Below are 24,764 nucleotides of genomic sequence, written 5' to 3'. Positions count from 1 at the left end.
CTATGATTACAAAAAATATCAGTGATATCTAATAGTATGAATCATATTAGGATATTTATATTAAAACCTGATTTAAGTTAGTTATAAAACAGAGGTCTCATATTTTTATACAAAAATTATTGAATGTATCCAAATATTAAGTGTATCCAAAGATGAAATACTTATTAATACTGGATTCAGAGCAATCTCTTGGGTGGATTAACATTTTTTTTAAAAGCCTCATAACATATCTTCTAGACTGGGTGATACCAAATTAATATTTGATATCAACTTTACTTCTTGGGCCTTTTTTAAAATTTAAGTTTTCTTTTTCTATAGATGCAATGAGAAACTTAAATTTAGGAACTTTTATGTTTTAATTATTATTATTAAAATAGCTTTATCATATTAAAAAAGGATATTCCAACTCAGGTATTCTTTTATACAAACGGAGAGAATTAAAAAAAAACTACTCAAACACTCTGATTTCTCTTTAGTAAATATTAACTGGTTAACACAGGATACTACCTGTGAAGCCATTTTCTTTATAAAAATTGGTGTGGTTTTTTTTGGTCACAAAATCTTGCTCCAATAAAAATACCAGCTCACATTAATTAAGCTTTTAGTATATGTCAGAAACTGTTCTAAGCACTTTGTATATATCATCCCATTTGACCTAGACAAACAGTGCTGGTGATAGGAATCAGTCATTTAAATAAAAGAAACTAAAGCTTAAACAGGCTAAGAAATTTACCCAAGGCAAAACAATTAATAAGCAGCAAAGCCTATTTTGAACTCATGTCATTTTACTTCAAAGCTTAGACCCACTCTACCCTATTAACTGCTGGGCACATCCAGATCATTTTTCACAAGGATAATGAAATGTATTTTTTTTTACTAATTAAATGTTATATCTTGGGGAGAAAATTCTTCCTGTTTTGATGGTTTAAAAATGAAGAATGTATTATATAAATATTCCACAGGGCTTTGAAAACTAGGCAAATATGAAAAGATCAAAATCCAGAGTGAATTTTATTTAGCAAGTTTAATCTTTGCTCAATATAACTGAAAAAAAAATCTAAACAAGTGATGTGATTATTCCCACTCTTAGTGTATTACTTCTTTAAAGGGGGAGAACAGAAACATAATTCTACATTCTAAATACAAAATAAAAAGGTTCTATATGGAAGTACAAATTATTTGAACCAAAATCCCAGGACTCTTTCATTTTTAACTAATATACTGTACCAAAGGTGATATTCGTTTATTATTCTCCTCTACAAATTTAAGGCACAAACAAATTCGCTTTGAAGACAAATCCAAGAATTAGTAGAATTTTCTTACGTCTGGAAATAAATTTTGAGCTGAATTAATGTTTAAAATTTTATAGAAACAATATTTAAAAGAGTAATACTATAAATCTTTCAAAAATAAAGAAATATTTTATAATGCAAATAAATAGCACACATATAGTTTACATTCTGTGGCATATCTAAATTGTTATGTGTCACGTTTATATAAATGAGTATATTTTATCTTTTTTTGCCAGATTGAACGTATCATTTTGTTCTGGCCATACAAGGACCTGAAAACACTGGAGACTAACTTTTAAATTATGGTTAGAATACTCTCGGTTTGTGCTAATATTGCCCTGTCCATAGAGAATATATGCGGAGAATCCCCATACATGTCTAACACTGCAAAACGTAACATGACTTCAAAAATGTGTAGCTGTCAACATCTCAGATCACAGTCTCTGACTTAACTGGGAGTGAAGGGCTAATAGGGAGAGTAGGACAGGGGAAGGAAGACCATTATAATTGCTAAATAAGACTGATTTGTGACTGCAAACGGATTCCCTTTGCTGAAAGAATACATAATTTAGTAGGGACAATGATATTTATGGAAATAATTACACATAGGAATATTTTTAAAATTTACATTGAGAAAGCTATAAATTGGTACAGAGATTAAAAACTAACCAAAATTGTCTAATGTCTATTGATCAGTTATAGTTACAGACTAGAGCTTCATGGTACCATTTCAAAAACGTGGCTTTGGAGTGAAAGGAACGTGGGTTTAATCCCCGCTCTACCATTTAATAGTTAGGTAAATGTGTAATCTAAACATCTTTGAACTTCAGAGCCCTCAAAATGGGAATAATTAATTCACATGCATTTGTTTTGTGGACTTGAGGTTATGAATATCTATGCCATGTCCAGAACACACACTATGGTCCTTCAACTATCACTATTATTTTAAGACCTAGACAAACCATGTTTGAGCTACATCTAAAAATATAACAATGAATGGAAAGAATAAAAGTAACATTAAAAAAACAAGTAAAAATGAAAACAGAAATCTGTGAGTGTGCTGAGCTCTCACATCTGAAGAACTAGTGCCATTTTCTATCTCTTCTGAAGGTCTGGGAGTCTCTTCCAATGCAGATCTCGTACGATAATTGTGTTGGTTTGCTTGCTGTTTTTTGGATTCTCCAAGATCCAGGAAATGTTCATGAGTATGATTCTGGAAAAAAGTAAATCAAATTTATTTAGAGTATGCTTAAAGAATGCCTTTTACTTTAAAAGTTGTATTTTTTAATGATAAAAAACCCATTCATATTTAAGATATCCCATAAGTAGACTAGACTATAGTACCAGCTCAAATATTTTAACATTAAGTTAAAACACAGGTTTATGATATACTGAAATTCACTTGCTGATTGATAGGTTATAAAAACTTTTTTTTCTGATGAGGATTCATAATAACAGACTAAGCCTAACACTGAACTCTCCTGTACCCATGCCAAACCTACAGAACAGATATAAGAAAGAGGACCACAGACTGCGTGGCATATATAATAAGGCAGAGGCAAACTAGAAAACAAAATGGTGATCACAAAGCTAACCAATCACTATGAGACTTGGATACCACGTGACTAGCTCTCTCTTCTGCTGCAGGCAAACGTGAGAAAAAAGTCTTCTGCAGCAGATGAGAAAACAACTAAGACTGAGCAAAATAACTCAAAGTCCAACATGGTTACAGAGATGAAAAAACTCAACAAACATAAGAATTTACACCTGAAACCCCCCCCAACTTGTGAATATACAAAAATAGAAGGAAAATACTAAAAGTTACCTTCAAAAAAAGAGACTGACATCAGACTTATACATATAACATATCATGCAATAAATCAAACAATAAGAAAAAGAAACACTATCTTTAAAGTGTGGACAGAAAATAATTTTGAACCTAACAGTTATATCCTCAGTCCTTTGAACCCATAGTTATATCCTTTTTTTTTTTTTTTTTCTCTTCTCATTAACTTTGTTTTAATGGATCTCAAAATTCTGTGACAGATTTCTGGTCAAGTTGTTTCCATTAAAAAGTACTGATTTAAAAACTAATAACTTAAAACTGCCACACACAAAACAAATGGTCCACAACACATTCTCCTTTCCTTCTGAAGGTTTTACGATGCATTGTTATCATTAACCAGTCTTTTGCTATTAAACTTAAATGGCCAATTGAGACAAACAGTCCTGAGACCGCTCTTGCCACTGATTAAGACTGGGGTGGCAGGTATTGGGGATAATATTCATTTAGCCTTCTGAGCTTTCTGGGCAGACTTGGTGACCTTGCCAGCTCCAGCTGCCTTCTCGTCCACTGCTTTGATGACACCCACAGCGACTGTCTGTCTCATGTCACGAACAGCAAAGTGACACTCAGAGGAGTTCTCAACACACAAGGGGTCTTGCCAGGAACCTATCAACAGTGGCAGGCAGCACCACCACCTTTCAAAACTTTGAGGCCATCTTCCAGAAGCCCCTTCCCAGAACAGTGACTGATCTTCTCCTTCAGGTCAGCAATCTTGCAAGCTGTGTGAGCTGAGCTGTGGTACAATCCAGAACGGGTGCATAGCCAGCACTGACTTAGCTTGGATGGCTCAGGATAATCATTTGAGCTGTGAAGCTGGCTGCTTCCATCATTCATGGGTTATTTTTGCTGTCAGGAACCACAAAGCTATTATGGCTAGCAGCTCTGACAGACATGTTCTTGACACTGAGGTCTACATCGTCTCAGAAGAGCTTCACCCAAGGCTTCATGTGCACTTCAACAGACTGTTTTTTTTTTTAAACTTCAGTTGTAATGACGACTGGAGCAAAGGTGATCACATGCCAGATTTGAGAACCCCAGTCTGCAACTGGCCCACAGGGACAGTGCCCATACTACCTGGAGGGGCAGGCACCAAGGGCTTGTCCATTAGACAAGTCGGTGGCAGGATGCCACTCAGAGCTTTAAGCCGCGTGGTTCCACTGGCACTGCCATCTTTGCAGGTGACTTTCCATCCCTTGAACCAAAGGCGTGTTAGCACTTGGCTCCAGCATGCTGTCACCATTCCATTAAGAAATCAGCATAAACACTAGTGTGTTGGGGTTGCAGACAATTTTCCTAATGTGGGTGCTGATTCTTTAATTTTCTCTTAACTCTTCTGGCTGTAGGGTGCTCAGTGGAAACCATTTTGTTAACAACAAACAAAAAGTCTAATATTAGTCAAGTTCAAGTTCATGTGGTTCTCTTTTTCTCTCCAGAAACTTTCAGAATACTGTTTTAAATATTTTCAAATCTCACTATAATGTGCTTATTTGAGGTTTTAAATTTTTAAATTTTGTATTTTTTTTTCCTTATTCTAGTTGGCACACTATGCATTTGCTCAGCTAGAGATTAATTCTAGGAAATTCTGGATAATTTTTCCAACTCTTTTCTCCCTCTGTATATTTTTTCTTCTTTGAAGACTCTTACCAAAGATTTTTTTTTTTACTATGTACCTCTAATCTGTGTATATGTGTATGTATACAACATACACATTACATAAACATACACATACATGTTTTTCACATTTCCCTCATTCTCTCCATCATTTTATTCCTTGTTGATGCATTCTGAAGAGTTCTTCAACTTCACATTCCAGCTTGTTAACTTATTTTTCAGTGTTTTGTATTCCTCTATTCAACCCATCCATTGAGTTCTCCATTTCAAAAACAAGATGTTTCATCCCAATTTCTCCAACAGAACCCTCTCTAAAACAGCTTGCTGCTACATCATGTTTCCAATATCCTCTCTTATCTCTCTCAGAATAATATGCTGTGTTGAGTATCTGAATATGTTTGGCTCTGGTTTCACAAGTGTATTGGGTGGCACTTGGGAAGGGAGGGAAAAATAAATCTGGGTCTTGCCCTGTCTCCTAAAAAAGATTCTGTATGTGTATGAGGGGATGGGGCTGTGTACCTCAAGACCTATAATACTGCAAACCTGAGTTCAACCAGTCTCTGTCTCTCCATCACCTCCACTCTCCAGTTCCCTCTCCACAGTCTTGTCAATTCTTCCCTGCACTTTACCTCTACTCTTGCTGGGGCCGTTAACTTGTAAAAGCCAAGTGAAATAAAAGACATTTTCACATACAAGGATACAAGATTTACTCCACACAGATTCTCTCTAAAAGAATTACTGAAGGGTTCTGTAATTTTGCAAAAAATTTGGGGAAATGTGTAAAAGGTATAAAAAAGGAAATAATATTCAACTATAATCTCATAAGCTTTGAGTAATTTACTGTTAAGAATGTAATGGATCTTGCTTCTTTCATTTAAATATTATTTACGCAAATCTATTTCATTAAAAATTGCTTTTGTTTCATTTTGTAAAGTTTTATCCACAATTTTGCATAAAGAACATGGTTGTTTTTTGTTTGTTTGTTTGTTTTGTGGTACATGGGCCTCTCTCTCACTGCTGTGGCCTCTCCGGCTGCGGAGCACAGGCTCCGGACGCGCAGGCTCAGCGGCCACGGCTCACGGGCCCAACCACTTCGCGGCACGTGGGATCTTCCCGGACCGGGGTACAAACCCGCGTCCCCTGCATCGGCAGGCGGACTCTCAACCACTGCGCCACCAGGGAAGCCCAAAGAACATGTTTTTAATGCCTTAATATATAATGCATAAGAAAAAACTGGTTGTCAACCAACATCTTGTTCCATGCTTCTTGCACAGAAAATGAAATTTTCATTGTCAGAATTTCATGTGACTAAATTCTGGCCAATGGGATATCTGGCACAATGTTGCAGAACAACTTCAAAAAACCTTCCTCAGGAGAGCATATGTACCCTCTCTGCACCTTCCTCACTGATATGATCTTCCATCTTGCAGCCTTATATGAAAATGCTGACATCTTGAGGCATGAAGTCAAATTCACACATAAGAGAATCAGAAATATTTAAAGAGCTTCAGTGCTCAACACAAAGGACATCAAACCAGATCTTGACCACCTACCGAGGCTTTTAAATCAGAAATACATTTCCCTCAAGGGGAATAAATAAATATTTAAGAGAAATTAAGTAAATTTAAGGCACTGCAATTTGGGGACCAAACCTATTGTCCAAAATCAACTTTATAATTGCTTTCTAAACTGTTTTTTTGTATTAATTTATACAACCCCTCTGCACAGTTAGTACCCTCTACTATTAGAGGAAAAAAACAAATGCAACTCTGATGAAAGGTAGCATCTCATAACTTGTACATCTCTGATTATCAATAGGAGGTGCTTTCAAACCTTTCTCCAGTCTCATAAAATTTGAAAAACAAATGTTTTTTTGTATGTTATAAACACTATTGTCCCACTTGCTTTTTTTCACTTAACAAATACATCATGAACGTTTCTCCAAGGCAATGGAGTGAGCTCTAACTCATTTCTTTAAAAAGCTGTATAGTATTCCATGGGTATATATATGTCATGACATCCTACTTTTCGTCCACCAATAAACACTAAAGTTATTCCAGTTTTTGCCACCAGAGACACTATAAATATCTGCATGAACACTCACATATGTACATTCACATCAATTCTTTTCTTTCTAAAAAAAATAGTCTTCGAAGTACCACTACTGGATTAGAAGATAAGTACATCCTTTTAATTTTTACAGATATTACCATATTCCATCCATAAAAGTGGTAGCGATACAAGCTCACAATCATTATATATATTATGTCCCCACATCCTTGGATTCAGAGCAAAGGACACCAAAAAAAGGGTATGCTTTCCAGCCACCATGAAAAAAACAACCACCAACAACAAAAAACTAAAAAAGAAAATATTATTTCAGATTATGCTAACAGAAACTGTAGCAGTATAGGGTCCTACTGATGCCAAGGTATGATACCCTTAGTAAAGGAAAACATAAAATAATAGCAAAGGACTACTTGAGTCCTTCGAAGAGTCACAAAACAGAAAAGGGAGCTGTAATAAAGGAAACTACTTTAGAAGGTCTGAGGAACTCAAATAAGAGGAAGGAGCACAAAGCTGGGTCTAGAGAGCAGTCAACCCTTGACACTCAAGAAGGTTAAGTAAGTATCTCTCCCAGATTAGGGCATAACCAACTGAAATCCACTGGACTGAAAAGTTTTTCCAGTGTAGGATGACGGACAAACCAACAGGGCAAACTAGTAGGGACAATTTACCTATCTTAATGGAGAAAATGAGAACTATTATTTATAGCAGCATAGCTGACTTAATTACCTGCAGTAACAAATGGGTGGAAAACGGTTAAAAAAAAAAAAAAAAAAGTGTAGGACAAAAACCAAAACCAGAACACTGTTTTACAGTGTGCCACCAATGGCAGAACTAAAAAAAAGATCTTGCTTAGGCTTAAGGTGTAATTTATTAGATTTAACAGGCATATTACAATTGGCATTTGGGGAAAAGGTATACTAGAAAGTAGGAAATGTAATATTAAAGATTTAAAGATAATCCAAAGATAATAGAGAATTCGCTATGTTAACTTTATTTCATTAGTTAAATATCCTGTCTACAATGTTAACATCTTTAATTACCAAAAGGTCTTTAACTACAAAATGGTCACTGTACTTATGAAGCAAATATTAAACATCAAAGTAATTACTATTTACCTTTGAGACAGTGGGCATTTTATTCTCTTTTGGAACTGTGAAGTGTTTTCTTTTCTCTTCTGATCTGTAAGTCTTTATTTCTTCTTCTCCCTTTGCAGTTCTCCATTCTTCTTGCCTACTGAAAGAGAATTAAAAGCCACATATAATCTGTAATGTTTATAAATGATTTCTCCCCAAAGGGAATGTTAGGTATCAGAGAGGGGATGTTACTCCTGATGCCTTCTTTTCAGATGAGGCATGTGATAAAGATTTCTCAGTTTAATTTCATAGATTGTGATCTCTGGACATTAAGCATTAAATGATTGGAATACTGGAAAGGCAGACTCTGTCCACTTGAACTAGATACTACCGTTTCTACTATAGTCTTTGGCAAATAAAGTTTTAGGATCTGGGAACATGGTTACTCCTAAGGTAACTGCTCCAAGAATTAAAAACAGAATTTATTTATTCTTCAAAAATTATGTCAGTGTTGGCTTATGCTGTGATAATCTTATGTGCCATACAGATAGCTGGAATTAAAAAAAATAATAATAAGGCACAACAGACCCTTGAGGTAGAACTAACGTTAACTCCCGAAGCCCTGAAAGAACTACATTCTCTCCAGTGAAAGGCAGGCCAGGCTTCAGCCACTGAAAAAACTTCAACTCTATCCAGGTATCAAGATGAATTTGAGCAACAGAAGTTTTGAGGAACATTAACTGTGCACTTTAATTTCATGGAAACTGAACTCACAAGGACAAGAGAATTCTTAAAAAATTTTAATTCCTTAAAACTTTAAGGTTTTTGAACTGGAAGGGTATTTAATCTTTGAACTTTAATTTTTCCCTGGAGATATCACAGTTGGAAGGGAGTTAATATTTGAACCTGGAAGAGCTCTATAATGTGGATATTTTATAACTTGGGTATATCAATGTTGTCATTTTATACTTAATTGCAGAATCTCTAATGCGCTGGGTCATGATTCTGAATGGAAATGAGTGAACTTGAATCTTGTGAAAAGAATGCCCTTGGATTTAATTTTGTTTGTTCTTAATTTTTTTTTAATTAAACTTTTTTATTGAGATAACTGTAGGTTCATACAGTTCTAAGAAATAATACAAAGAGGTTCCTTGTATCCTTTACCTAGCTTCCCCCAATGGTAATATCTTGCAAAACTATATTGCAACATCATAACCTGGATCTGGATATTGATACTACCCACTGACATTCAGAACTCCCCAGTTTTACTTCCACTCGTGTGTGTGTTTGTGTGTGTATTTAGTTCTCTCCAAGTTTATCACATGTGTACGTTTGTGTATCCATTGCCCCAGTGAAGACACAGAAAGAACATTTCCATTACCACAAAGATCCCTTGTGGTGCCCTTTTAATGATCATATCCACCTTCTTCTCCTCCTCCTCAGCCCTTTCTCCCCACAATGTCTAGCAACCACTAATCTGTTCTCCATCTCTATACTTTTGCCATTTCAAGAGTAGTCCATAAATGGATTAATACGTAACCTTTGAGACTGGTTGCTCACCATAATTCCCTGAAGATTCAATCAAGTTGTGTATCAACAGGTTGTTCCTATTTAATGCAGTCTTATTCTATGGTGTGGATATATCATAGTTTGTTTAATCATACACCCACTGAAGGATATCTGGGTTGTTTCTAGGTTTTGACTATTACGAATAAAACCGCTATACATTTGTGTACAGGTTTTTGTGTGAAAATAAGTTTAATTTCTTTGGGATAAATCCCCAAACAGTGCAGTCAATGGATCATATGATAGTTTTATGTTTAGTCTTTTAAAAAAATGCCAAACTGTTTTCCAGAGTGGCTGCACCATTTTACATTCCCACCAGCAATGCATGAGGGATCCAGTTTCTCCACACCCTTCCCAGCACTTGGTGCTGTCACTGTATTTCAGCCATTCTCATAGGTACATAGATTACTTCACTGAAGTTTTAATTTGCATTTCACTAATGGCTAATGATGTTGAGTATCTTTTCATGTGCTTATTTGCCATCTGTATATACTCTTTGATGAAATGTCTGTTCATAGCTTTTGCCCAATTTTCTAACTGGATTGCTTTGTTTACTGCTGAGTTTTGAGAGTTCTTTATATATAATAGATATTAATCCTTTGTTGGCTATGGGATTGGATTTAATTTTAATGCAAAGCTCCAGGAAGGCCGAATACCCTTTGAAGTAATGGCTACAGCCTCACTGGACCATACGCTCAATGGTCAAGCTCAAAGAAAAAGAGATAAAAAGGTGACGAATATCTGAAGAGAAACAAATCTTCCCCACTGTTCCATGTGCAGGGACCTCCACCACCAATGAGCAACCCACTCCTGGACTCTTTTCACCTCCTTACTCATTCTTCTCTGGGGGAGGAGGAGTGAACTAATTAATCAGGATGCTCTAGAAGGAAAACCCAGCTTATCATGGCACAGTTCTATGCCCTGTTTGCCATGTATACATTCTTCTCTGCACTTTAAAGAAGCAAACCAGCTGCCTCACATGGGGAGAAATACCGTGGCCCAGTGGTACCTTTCGCTGGGGTTCAGTATTAGGAAGCGCACATTCATGCAGATAAAAGTCATGTTCTTCACAGCCGTATGAATAATAAAATATGCTCATTTCCTGTCTTACTCTTTTGTGTTAGTTTTCACTCCTTCAGAACTATTTTTTAAATTATGGGTATTATTTATTGCACCCTCTTCAAACCTTAACATTAGAATTAAAAAGCAGACAGGAATGCAGCTAAAGAACATCTGGGTGTATTTGTCATCAGATAAAGTTATGGTTCAAATTCAAGCTTTAGGTGTATAATCCGAAAACCTAACACAAATTTGGGTGTTGTCCAATCAAAAAAGCATAATATAATAAACATTCAGATTACAAATTTTTTTTTTTTTTTTTTTTTTTTGCGGTATGCGGGCCTCTCACTGTTGTGGCCTCTCCCATTGCGGAGCACAGGCTCCGGACGCACAGGCCCAGCGGCCATGGCTCACGGGCTCAGTCGCTCCGCAGCATGTGGGATCTTCCCGGACCAGGGCACGAACCCGTGTCTCCTGCATCGGCAGGCGGATTCTCAACCACTGCGCCACCGGGGAAGCCCAAATATTTTTAATTATATAATTACGCTTATATTTTAAGGACTAGGAAATCCTAAAATCAAATTTGATCTTCCTATGTTTTTTATTATAGTACAGTATTATAATATATAGTCAGTATTAGCTGGGGCTCATATGGACCTCGTTCATGAGTATTTCATTAATAAAGAATCAAAAGGAATTGGATATAAACGTCCCTCATAGCAATGACCTTGAGAATAAGATTATATAAAATCAATACTTTAAAATTTACATATGTATACTTTTAAGTATAAAAAAGAATTATTTAAAAATACTTATATAATCTATTACCAATAAATAATATAATGTATTTTCACTATACCTCTGAATGTGGTGTGAATGATTAGTAAAATCCACAAAAAACTAAATTATAACAAACTATGAATGTGTTTTAAGATACAGTTAAACAAGACAAAGTAAGATTTAAAAATGCTACTCAGTAAAATATTATATTTGTTCAAGCCAAATTTATAATTCCCCCCCCATTCACCTTAATACTCCCCCCATAACATTTATATGAATCATCCTAGAAAGGGACATACACTGAAATTTAACTTTTCTCCAGAGTCATGAATAGTTTAAAACATTAGCTCTGCAGATAAATTTAAAACAAATTAGAGCTAAAAAGGTACTCTGAAGACTGTAATTCAAAATGAATACAAACAACTGTGGTACGTAACAATTCATAATTCCCGTTCCTTACCTGGCTACACCAGCTGATAGCTCAGGTACTACCACCCTTCGACTCCAAGCTACAAGATCCCGCTCTGTGGCTATTTCACTTCTTGGTGCATTACTATGCATTTGCCGTACACCTTCGATTTGACCACTACGCCTTAGTCCTACATTAGGTGGTGAATGAACCTCTGAGGTAGAACTTGTAGACCCTAAGTGAAAAAGTTAATACAGTAAGTTCTATTTAGAGACACTTCTCCATTAGCTTCTAACAGGAAACACACACACACAACAGGGAGAAAAAATCCACACACATCCCCCAGGGGGAAAAAAATCCACACACACCCCCCAGGGGGAAAAAATCCACACACACACACACACACACACACACACACACGGGGGGGGGGGGGGGAAATCCACACACACACTCGCGCACACACACACACACACACACACACACACACACACACGGGGGGGGGGTGGAATCCATACTATCTTCCACATGAAACTTCATAGTGCATCACATCACCAAATTAGGAGATAAACCACAAGCAAAAGCTTAATGAAAACAGAACATGGTTATTCAGTTGACTAGATAAGTTAATGAATCATGACTATGGACTGTTAAGCTCCAAAGATGTAAAACCTAATATTACTTAAAAAAAAAAAATTGCCCACTGTGTATTTTTGGGAAAACTATATAAGAAGCAAAAACAGACACAAACCCAAGGACATTTATGGTTCATAAATTTGCTTTAAATTTTCTCTAAAGTTTAGTAATACACAACAATAAGGATGGTGAGATGTTTGAGAATGTGGCTTTGAATGTATTCCATAAATTATTGAATAAATTTATTTTTAACATTTTTCTAAGTTATTCATGTTTATTATAGGAAATTTGGAAGAATATATACATTAAAAAACTCATTGTCCATAGTTTGAAACCTTATATTAAGAGTATTTTTTTAGGTCATTAAATATTCTTCAAAAACATGATCACTTTGGCAGCCTAATATTTCACATAACAGATTTACCATATTTGTTTAATCGCTTCTCTACTGCTGTAGGTTTAGACTGCTTCAATTTTTTAAATATTTCATTTAAGAATCACTGCTTACCTCTACTTAAACGGCTGGTATTGCTGATACCTGCTTCACCAGAACGTCTCAGGTCTTGCTCCTGTTGTAGTCTTTGAATCATACTGTCCAGTGGGCTGATCTCCTGGTTTGCTTGCTGACTTAAAACTTGGTTCAGTCCTACGTAAACCACAAAAATGCTAAGGATACTTCAAACCATATTACTTATCAACCTCACTTTGAGTCCAGAATTAAACATAAATTTTGCTTGCATAAAAGACCTAAAATTAGCAACTGTGAATGATGGGAGAGAGAGAGGAAAAAAAAAAAAGGAGACATGCCCCCTTTAATCTTCATTAAAAATAACGATGATGATGATGACATAACTTTTACTTAGTGTTTACCATGATTCAGGTACTCATAGGATCCTTACAATACCACAGTCCCATAGGTATTATTAATTCCACTTTATAGGTAAGAAAATCAAAATAACTATTCAAAGTCATATATCTAGTAAGTGGCAAAAGAAGGATTTCATCTTAGATCTTCTTTTTAAAAAGGCAAATCTGATAACCCACTTTCTCAAAAAGCTTTACTGCTTCATTCAACAAATTCTTGAGTGCCCATTATGTATTAGGAACTACATCAAGAAACTGAGGATCCAGTGGTGAACAAGATACATCACGGTCCCTGACCTTCAGGGAGCTAACATTCTAACGGGGAAATTGAACGGTAAACCCATACACAAATGAAGACTGTGAAAAAATGTTGTCAACATAAAGAAGGTGATGAGATAGAGAAAATGGGGAAGGAGAGAAATGGGAACTACTTATGGTGAGTCAGAAAAGTCAAAGAAGCCCACTTTGAAAAGGAAGCATTTGAGTAAGACTTGAAGAAAAAGAAGAATTAGTCACCCATGTGAAGAGCTAGAATGCACTCTGGACAGAAGGTAAGAGCTGGTACAAAAGCTCTGAAGTAGGGAGGAACTTGGTGTATTTTAATCCATCCTGCTTTTCCAACATCAATTCTCACCCACACCAGTGATATAAGACTACCTGACTCTTTCACTCTCGTAATAGGATATACACATTTATGCTTTGGAGCTTTTGAACACTTCAAGTACAAATGTGATAAATGCTAACATCCTTCAAGCACCAAGAGAAATGGCATCTCCATACTTCCTACGTGAAATCTTTCCAGACTACCCCTGAAATACCTAATACAATGAAATGCTATGTAAATTGTAAATACAATGTAAATGCTATGTAAATAGTTCCCGCAAGCAGCAAATTCAAGTTTAGCTTTTTGGAAGTTTCTGGAGTTTTCTTCCCGAATATCTTCTATACGGGGTTGGCTGACTCCACAGATGCTGAATCCAGGAATACAGAGGACTGACTGTGTACATACCTTAGTACTCAGCCCAATATAGAAAGGAAGCCCACTACTTAGTTCTTCAAAAGCATGAATTTTCTTATCCATCTTAATATTCTAATTCTAAATCTAGAACAATGCTAGGCATATAAAGATGCTCAATCCTGCTGAACAAATAAGAAAATGTATGTTATGAGATAAATGAAAGGCATTGCCACAAGAGGAGAGAAAGCAGCAATTAATATCGGGTGTGTGGCAGACTTTTAGAGTGGGTTAGTAAGATACAAAGTATATTCTGAAATGAAGTAGTAGTAGTATGAAGGTATAAGAAAAGAGGAAATTACATGTATGAAGCACATAAGGTTATTTCATTTTATAAGAGAAAACTAAAATTCAATGAGATAAAATAACTTGACCAAGGTCACAAAGCTAGAAAGTGGTAAAAGTGAAGAGGTAAAAATTAAAATGCCTATGGATGCCTCTTTCCTGGTATACTGGTGAGAAAACATCTCATGTTCGAATCTGACATAGCTCAAGTTTAAAACTGAGAAAACATTTAAAGTGTATTGTTCAGTGTAGATATAACAAAACTGCACTCAAACCAACTTATTACAATATCCAACATGTATGTTTACCTAACTCTATTTCCCCAAATAAATTTTACTACAGATCTAGATTTGCAAATATAAATGTAATTAGAATGATGCTTAAGCTTTTTCAAAAAGTATTTTTCTTTTGTTCTATTTTTGTACCTGGCAAGTCTAAAATAATGAAGGAAATGATATTTACCCTGAATTCTGTGAACTACTTACTAGAACACTTAAAAATTCTGTAACTCACTCTGAAGCAATAATTATTGCTCTGGGTTCTCTTGTAGCCCAATACTATAACTGGTGTCTATTTCATTTTCAAGATCAAGTCCACTTGTTACTCTAAGGGCAGCTTGGCATGGAAGAAAGAACAATGGACTGGGAGTCAGAGCTGGATTTGAGTCCCTACGATTCTGTGTACTTTAACTTGAACAAGATATAATGTTGTTAAATTTTCATTTTCTCAATTTTTAGAATTGGGATACCACAGATAAAAGGATTAAATGAGTGTTATTTATGAAAGCCCTTTAAAAACTGTTAAATGAAGGGAATAATCACAATAATTAAGTAGCACTGATATTTTAATAAATGAGTTCTTTTCTTATTTCCCTGTGCTTGAAATCCCAGCCTAAGTACCTGTCTGAGACCTGGGAAAGATCTGCTTCTTGCCAGTTCCCCACTAAGGGAATGAAGACATTTATCTTAATTTCAGTCCTATGACCAAGACTTCTCTAACAATTGTGAATTCTCTAATCTGAAGCCTGCCTAGATTTCTCAACTCCTGCCTTTTCTTAGATTGAGTTCATGCTGTGTCCACGTACTGAAACATTTTAGTTTCACATACTCTAGATTCTTCATTATAATTTCACATGCCCAATCCTTTAATAAGAGATGATCGATTTTTCTGTGCTGCTTACAGAATCTAAATTCATTATTTAAAAGTTAACTCATTATATATTACATCCTATATATGTCCTTCATATCTACTTAGAAGTTTTGTCCATTTATGCTAGTCGAGAACCTATTTTCATAAACATTTTTCTAGTCTAAAATGTAACAAAGATTCGTAATTGTAAAACTGGTTTAACTTTCTTTACAGTCCTTCCTTTTATTTTCACTTAATAAATTAGTGCTATTCTTCTTGCCAAAAGCAGAGAAGAAGCCTGTAGACCCTTGTCTCCATTTCAACTCCCATTCGATTCTTCAACTAATTCAACTTTCACCCTCCATTACTTCACCCTCCAAAACAGCAACACTTTTCTTTCCTATCTTAACTTTTCTTAAACTTTTAAAAGTTGATCACTTCTTAAAACAACCGTTAACATGAACAGGCTATCTAGTCTTTTATTTATTTTTTTAATATTTATTTATTTATCTGGCTGTGCCAGGTCTTAGTTGCGGCATGCAGGATGGGATCTTCGTTTGTCGCATGCAGGAGCTTTCAGTTGCCACGTGCGAACTCTAGTTGTGGCATGTGGGATCTAGTTCCCTGACCAGGGATTGAACCCAGACCCCCTGCATTGGGAGTACAGAGTCTTAGCCACTGGACCACCAGAAGTCCCCTAGGCTATCCAGTCTTATTCTCCCTCACACATCATACTATTATTTGCTTTAATAATTATTCATAATTTTTAACTATGTATTTGTTTATAACTGTTTACTAATCTAACTCACTCCACGAGAGCAAGGATTGCATTTGTTTACTTCATTGCTGAATACCACAGCTTAGCAAGTGTCAGTGACAGAGGAGATTCACAGTGTATGTTACTGAATGAATAAATAAATGAACTGACTCATCTCATACCAAATATAGACTTACCCTATTAGTCCTCAGAAGGTTACAAATAGTTATAGACCAAAATTATTGCTTCAAATCTCTAATGCTTCTTAACTGTCTTGCAATACTTAAGCATTATTCAAAGAACTTTAAAGAAGTATAAAAATCATTTTACTTCTCATTTGTTCAAAACAATTAAAAACAAAGTTCTACCCAATTATCAATTTTATAAGATTTCAGTAGGAAAAGGAAAATTTAGCATGGAATTAAAATGAGCATTTACCTGAGGAAGTTACCCCCATCTGAGGGATGAGTTGCTCCTCCCTGCAATTTTCACGACCAGGAACTAATCTCTGATATCTTGATGGATGAGGGTTACCATCGACATCAACCAAAAAAGGCGGCGGCATGAGATGAGGTGCTTGCTGAGTCTGTTCATCTAATACAAAATTGTTGGCATCACGGATAAGGGGCCGATAATCACTGTGAAAGAACATTTGATCTGCTATCTATAAAAAGAAAGGCCCATAAAAGATTGGACAAAGAAAAATTTATCATTATAGATTTCTAATGGAAGGCAAACATTTTAATATAAATCATGGTATTAAACAATAATATAAAAGAATATTATTTTCTTGATTAACTGTAAATAAATCTTTGTATGTTCTACATTAAATTTTATGATTAGAAAAGTAGCTGCTTTGACTTGAGGATACGGGGAGGGAGAAGGGTAAGCTGGGACAAAGTGAGAGAGTGGCATGGACATATATACACTACCAAACGTATAACAGCTAGTGGGAAACAGCTGCATAGCACAGGGAGATCAGCTAGATGCTTTGTGATCACCTAGAGGGGTGGGATAGGGAGGGAGATGCAAGAGGGAAGATATATGGGGACATATGTATAACTGATTCACTTCGTTCTAAAGCAGAAACTAACACACCATTGTAAAGCAATTATACTCCAATAAAGATGTTAAAAAAAAAAAAAGTAGCTGCTTTAAAGTTTCCCTGGAATAGAAAGAGACTGTATTCATAAAAAAACATTTAAAATAAGTTACATAATTTCAAATTAAATGGTAAAATTAAATCTAGGCATAAATCTTTCAGCAGTACTTTTACTTTCCCAGGGATATCATGCCTTATCTTATCTTTAAAATTACTAAATATGGTAATTATCTGTTTTAGCACTTTGCCACGAGAAATCAATTTATTCTCTGAATTAAACTCTTTAATGAAACCACTCGTACAATTTAAGAAGATCCGTAAGTATACAGTAAGCATGTTTATATAATAATATAAAAAATTAATGACATGATTTTCTAAGAATAAGCATTTTCTCTAAAATTTCTGAATATAAAAATTATTAACATGAACTCATACCTGACACATCTGTAACTTTAAATTTTATCATTTAATTTGGAATTTCTTAAACCTGAACACTTCAGTTTTTACTATGATAATCTTTTAAACAACTCTACCACAGATAAACAATTTAAATCTTTTAGTCACTAATCTCAGATAGGGTCTTTAATATTTAAAGATATTAATTACCATCACAGTAGGCCATACATTTTTTTGAGAACCACATAAAAGCCACAGAATTGTACCCCAGACAAATGCATATTCTCCATATAAGTAAAACATTTTACAGAATTTCAACGAATGCCTCTATGGACATCTCCAACACCCATCTTATACACCCCAACCTAAGAACTGCAATCTAGACCTTTCTAGCGGGCTAAGTAAAAGGTTATTTCTTCTGAAATATAAAGATTATTATCACTTCCCTCTGCAAAATACAACCCCTAAACATCTATGGATTTAAAAGCAAACAAACAAACAACTATGAGGAGAAGATACATAATCATTGTACTCTACCTTGTCATATTTGCTACTGGAGCCAAAGCCAAAAATTAAAAGATGTCCATGAGAGTCTGTGCATGCAAAATGCTGACCATCAGGAGAGCATTTGCAGTCAAATACTGCACCATGTCCTTGGCCTTCAATCTGAAATGTATTTAACCAACAATCAGAAAACTGCCGTTAAAATATAAAGAACTGGCTGGTCACTATTGTTACTAAAATTCTATGATAAAAGACATGTAAGTATATATCCTAATGAAGTGAAGATATAACAAACACAGTATAGTAACAAAATTTGTGAATATTCATGAAAAGTGCCAGATTAAAAGCCTTGAAAAACAACATATTATCTTTATCCGTAGACCAGACACAAGTCAGGAAATAAAACACCACCATTCTCCCCCACCCATAGTTCTGCTTCACGTCTTTAACCCAGATTTAAAATGGAATTGCACCTTACAGTCCATCTCATCTGCATTTAATCAAGCCCTTTCAGCAAAGGCTGACAATGTGGAGTAACTGTAGCAATTGTTTGGTAACCCTTGAAGTAATAGCCAGAGATCACTGCTCACAAGACACTAAATTTTTCTTTTTGGTAATAAATTCCCTTGATGGTCTGACTCATTTTTTAAATGGTGAATTTCAAAGGTTAAAGAAAAGGTTTTTTTTACCTGATAATTGTTTTCTGTTTTCCAGTTCCATTAATCCAGAACGAATGGGTTTCTCCCTGCAACCTGTCAATCAAACAGAGGTGGCCAATCACCACTCTGAATTTTTTTGCTCTCAGTGCTTCTTCAGACTATGTTCCAGTTGAAAACTTCTTTAGCAGTGTTCTGAAAGAGGTAAAAATTCTACCCTATCTAAAGCACAACTAGGGACTGAATTTCAGAAAACAACTAAAATAGGGAGTTGACTCCCTAACAAATAACAACTAAGGATGATTTTCAACAAATGTGACTGGATTTCTGGATTAGCAGAATCGGAACACACACACATTATCAGGTAAGAAATACCTCCTCTCTGTTCCGGTATCCACTGATCTAGAACAAATTGGTTTTATTAGTAATATACCAATATCCCAGTAAATGCTTGGAAAAGAGAGAAGTGGTAATTTTCTTTCTTTAGTGTTAAAAATATGGCACAGGGATGAATGTACAGTTCACCAAGCACAGAAGTGAAATTAAAATTTTGAAGAATAGTTGATTTCTCAAGGAAGGTTTGCATTTTGGTCAAAAGAGAAAATGTTGTTCTAAAAGAAAGGGCTCTGCCTAAGAAGTTTATGTAGTACCACAAATGGGATTACCTCAAAAAGAAAACTAATTTTTCCTTTGGCTTGTTGAAAAGATGGAATGAGCACACAGGTGTTTATTAATGCTGTTTTGAACCATGATAATAATGGAAAAGAAATAAGAATAACTTTCCTTAAAATTTAATCACATGAAAGAAAACTGGTGAAGTAATCTAACATCTAATACACTAACAGACATAACATAAAAGCAAGAAAATGAGTAAGTGAAACAGGATCATTTCTCGGTTGTGAAGAAAGTTGGAGGATAAGATAACAGAGAAAGGGAACTGATTCCAAGTCTACTTTAAAACTATTCAAAAATAAGAAAGAACAGAACTACTTCTCCAGATTAACCTAAGGGCATTAGTAGCTATACAGCTTCGTATTTTCCAAAAACGAAAGAATATAAGCAGAAATGTCAGGATTCACATCTCTCTTTTTCAGTGTTGTCTAGGGAAATAAAAAGTTACATGAACTGTTATAATACCTAATCACACGAACAAAGTTTAGCTCTATATAGAATTTTACATAAAAAACTCAAGACCAAAGAATTAAAAAGTGTCTTGGCCATGTGTTATTAGATGTTTTATTTACCTCAATTCACTCAAAATTTCACAAAAGACAGAGAAAAAAAACCAAAAGACAAAAAAACCCCAACTACTTTATAAATCTAATACAATAAATGCTCCCAGAACTGTAATACTATTCTAAGTTTACAATTCTAAGTATATGGTAGAACAGAGGAAGAGATCTGAGAGTCTGACTCAGCAATGCCAAAGCATGTCTGATGGATGTTCATAAGCATGGCATCCTTTATATAATGTTTAGACAATCTTGCTCTACATTCTTCTTTTGGGGAGGTGGCGGGGGGGAGTGGTGGTGAGGATTAATCAACCCTACACCCATGCTACCTACCAATGTTGACACATATACAGTTAGTAGAAGATCTCTGAGAGAATACTTGGGAGAGGCGGAACTTCTAAAGTTCTAAAAAAGCAAAGAAAAAATAGCAATCCTATTGAAGATCACTGTGTTGCTATACAATAACACATGCCACTCTGAATATGGCAGGATGGTAAAAATTCTCTTGGTATAAGCCATCTGTATAACTCCAGAGTGACTTTTATATGGAGAATATGAAAGTGTATTTCAAAAGTACATTATGTGGATTAACTACTCATTAAAGACGACAATGGATCTGCTTTAATTACAAACCAATTAGAAAAGGTGCCCATAACCTTACTATGTAAATTGCCAAATTTGTCTTCAGAAAAAGCTCCTCAGATAATAAACAGCCCTAACTACTATAAAATGCTGTCTAGCCTTTCCAGTTGATACAAAGTAGGAAAATATTTTACTTTCCTATAGAGCTAAATATACCCTAGCTATTTTTATGATTTATGCTATAATTAACTAAGCCAACCATTAAAAATAGTTAAATACTTCTCTCTGAAAACGATTTCATCTTCTTAAACCAGGGTCAGAATATTTATGACTAAGAATTCTTAAAGAAAAAATTTAATAATGAAGGCACTATTTGAATATGCATGTGTAACTAGAAAGCAATGAGATTTACGTTCAAAAACTAAAAGGAAGAGGGCTTCTCTGGTGGCACAGTGGTTGGGAGTCCACCTGCCAATGCAGGGGACATGGGTTCGTGCCCTGGTCCGGGAAGATCCCACATGCCGCGGAGCGGCTGGGCCCGTGAGCCGTGGCTGCTGAGCCTGCGCGTCCGGAGCCTGTGCTCCGCAATGGGAGAGGCCACGACAGTGAGAGGCCTGCGTACCACCAAAAAAAAAAAAAAAAACTAAAAGGAAGAAAATATCCTTTCTATTCATATTAAAATTATATGAACCTATACATATTATATATCAACTACACTACAATTAAAAAATACATTTAGATTAAAAGGTATATGAACCTATCATAAAATAAATGCTCAACAGAAAAAGTCAACATAAAATTTAATATTGTACATAACTTATGCTAGTACTTATAGCATGCTCTAGTAAGTTTAAAAACAGAAAGAAATGAATAATAACAAATTTTCAAAATCAGTGAATTTTAGATGAACTATTCCCCTAATAATATCAAGTATGCTTGCTAAACATTATTTGGGACATATGTAAACAAAGACCACATAATAAAACTCATACTTGCTAAACCACAGTAAGGAAAGCTGAGAAAATCCATGAGGTAATATTCATTAAAAGTGTAAAAATTTCAAGAAGAATAAGAGTTAAAAGAAAATAGAAAAATACATTCAGCGACCATGATAAGGTTATTTTGTTTTGTTTTTTAAAGTAAGAGATAAAAAGACCAGACAAGTTAAAATAATGACTCCTTTGTAGGAAAATTCTCATACTGACTAAAGAATTCTAGAAATATTTCCAAGAAATGAGCAGCACAACCTTGTCAGTTTAGAAGTTTACACTGAACTTGGAAAATATTAAATCAATGCAAAAACTTAGGAATTAAGAGCTTTGATGATGATAGAACTGTCATATTTAATGAAGAATACTAGTACCCTTTTCAAGGCAGAATACAATCCACAACTTCTAATATAATTCTTGTGAAGCAGAAAGATGAATAATTAAAGGAGACAGAAGAGTGACGCCTAAGACTGAAGAGACCTCTCCTCTAGTAATGGGTAAATCACTTAATATCTCTGGGAAATGATAAAGGTCATTTAAATGATCACTAGAGTCCTACCCACTTCTAAAATCCTAACACCTAATATTCAGGAAGCCTTTTTTGGAAGAACTGGACAATCTGAAAATGAGGTATGCTAAAAGCACCAGAATGCAGACTAAAATTATAGGGTCTAAATTACATCAATTGTGAGGAACACACAGAGATGAATATGAGAAGTATGTACTCCTAAAGGAACTCAACACAAATCAGGATGCTTAAAAATATTGGCTTTCTGAGGCAGAATCATCCTTTTATGGAATTATTCCAAGTCTATGACCACAGTCAATTTTGGGGCCTCATTCATTTTTTAAAATATACCATTGATTAGAAGTGAGTAAGTATCTCACCTAGAAAATACTCCACAATTTCAAATTAGGAACCTTTCAAAATATCCTAATAATTTTATGGGATAGATTCATATCCCAAGAATAAAAAAGCTGAGAAACTAAATTTATGCTAAGAATTACCCTTAGAAAGTCTTCCTTATGTATAAAGAACCTTTAAAGCTTATCAACCTGGGGGAAAATAAACTTAATTAAGAATGTACACTATACACTGGAGATAGACACTGTCATACCTATGATTAAAATATGCTTAGGTCACCTTCTAATTACTACTATAGTAACAGTGTAAACCAAGAATATATCGTAAGGGAAACTATCCACACTCCAACAGTCCAGGTGTCATCAAGTTACTTTAAAAGATTATTCCTAAATAGATGTTTACTTTAACATTGAAAATTCTTTAATTAATGGTAACATTATTACATATGAATTAAAGATAGCTATTTAAAATAAATGGTGCCAAGATAAATAAGTTTATATAAAAAAAGAAACTGTTGTAACTAACTTAATAAAACCAGTAGATATATAAAAGTGATTCTGAAGAATCAACTCTAACGTTCATCAAAAGAAAAAATGTATTACTAAAATAAATAACTCACCTTCAAATTTAACACCATTTTGTTTACCCATATTCTGATTTCTCTGACAGAAGTAATACTATTAATCAAGTCCTCCTTGAAACTGATTCTCCTCCTTTGGCCTCTCTGACATAGCATAGTGTCTTCCCAACACACTTTCTGGAGACTGCAATCTCTTCTCCATTCTGCTAAACATGACTAAGGTTGACCCTTAAACAATGAAGGAGGTTAGGGGTGCCAACCCTTTGCACAGTCAAAAATCCACATATAACCATATAGCCAGCCTTCTATATATACGCAGTTCCTCTGCATCGACAGTCTGCATCCCGTGGATTCAACCAACCACGGACTGGGTAATACTATAGTATTTACTATTGAAGAAATCCGCATGGAAGTGGACCTGCACAACTCAAGCCAATGTTGTTCAAGGGTCAACTGTATTTCTAAATGTTTAGTTTTAAGCCCTCTACACTGTCCTCTCTATCTCCACCAGGAGGTAGACATCTTTCTACACAGAAGACTACATTTCTTTCTCTCTACAACTAGCCTCTCCAAGTAGTCTATCTCCAAGTGCTGGCTGTCCATTTCCACAAAAAGTCCAACACTACGTCACAATAAACATATTAAAAAAATCAATTTTCTTTCACATCTCTCATATTTCCATTAAGAGTATCACTGTTGTCAAGATCACCTAGGCTCAATACTCTTAACACATTTATTAAATTTTCTGTCATTCTCTAGCTCTAATCCTTCTATCATCACAGAACACCAAGTCCTATGTATGCTTTTCTTTCACAAATTTACTACCTGTCGCTACAATGTTTCATCATGATTTCACTGATGAAAGCAGATCTCCCCCACCTATCCAATTTCATACCTGAAACACTACCACTGGCAACCAAAATATTTTTCTCTTAAGTTTCTAGAATATAAAGTAATTCACCAAAACCCCCACTAGGTTAGCTATTCTTTATGTTTACAAGTAATTTGAGGGCACCAACAAGCCATTGCAATTTATGCCTTTCATCTTATCACCCATTTTTCAAAGTCTATTCCAGAAAAACTTTCCAAATTACTTTATGAACATGCCTTAACATTTCTTATTTGGCTATTTATATAATATTCCTCTTACTTATAAAATTATCTTCTGACACAATTGTTATTTATCTTTCAAGGCATAATTCCAAATCTTCTTCCTCTGACCATCCACCCTGAAGTTGTCCTTACATCTTTAGATATACCAATTATCTTTTCTCATATGCCACACTACCATTTCAAACTATTTAGCCATACTTATCTTTTCAGGTATATTTTATCTCCCCAACTTAACTGAAAGCTGGATTTAAAACAAAAACAAAAAAAGGACCATGTCTTACTCTTCCCATAGTTTATGTACAAAATCACTCAAGTATCTGCTAATCAAAATGTTTTCACCTGCATGTTTGCATTCTG

General features: G+C 35.0%; 1 protein-coding gene across 2 annotated transcripts in view; it reads right to left on the bottom strand.

Moving 5' to 3' along the window:
• The window catches only part of PHIP (pleckstrin homology domain interacting protein), a 122,854-nt gene that overhangs the window by 35,525 nt on the left and 62,565 nt on the right, over positions 1-24,764 (bottom strand). For both annotated transcript variants that reach the window (XM_059082987.2, XM_059082989.2), the window contains exons 16-21: positions 18,424-18,552; positions 16,827-17,052; positions 12,848-12,985; positions 11,758-11,941; positions 7,935-8,052; positions 2,365-2,505 (exon numbers count right to left, since the gene is read on the bottom strand). In XM_059082987.2, coding sequence (XP_058938970.1) covers positions 2,365-2,505; positions 7,935-8,052; positions 11,758-11,941; positions 12,848-12,985; positions 16,827-17,052; positions 18,424-18,552 — 936 coding nt within the window. The remainder of the gene's footprint in view (positions 1-2,364; positions 2,506-7,934; positions 8,053-11,757; positions 11,942-12,847; positions 12,986-16,826; positions 17,053-18,423; positions 18,553-24,764) is intronic.

Source organism: Kogia breviceps, chromosome 13 (assembly GCF_026419965.1).
Source record: "Kogia breviceps isolate mKogBre1 chromosome 13, mKogBre1 haplotype 1, whole genome shotgun sequence".
Taxonomy (NCBI): domain Eukaryota; kingdom Metazoa; phylum Chordata; class Mammalia; order Artiodactyla; family Physeteridae; genus Kogia; species Kogia breviceps.
Note: the sequence above shows the minus strand (reverse complement) of the source record. Positions and strands in the feature narration are given on the sequence as shown.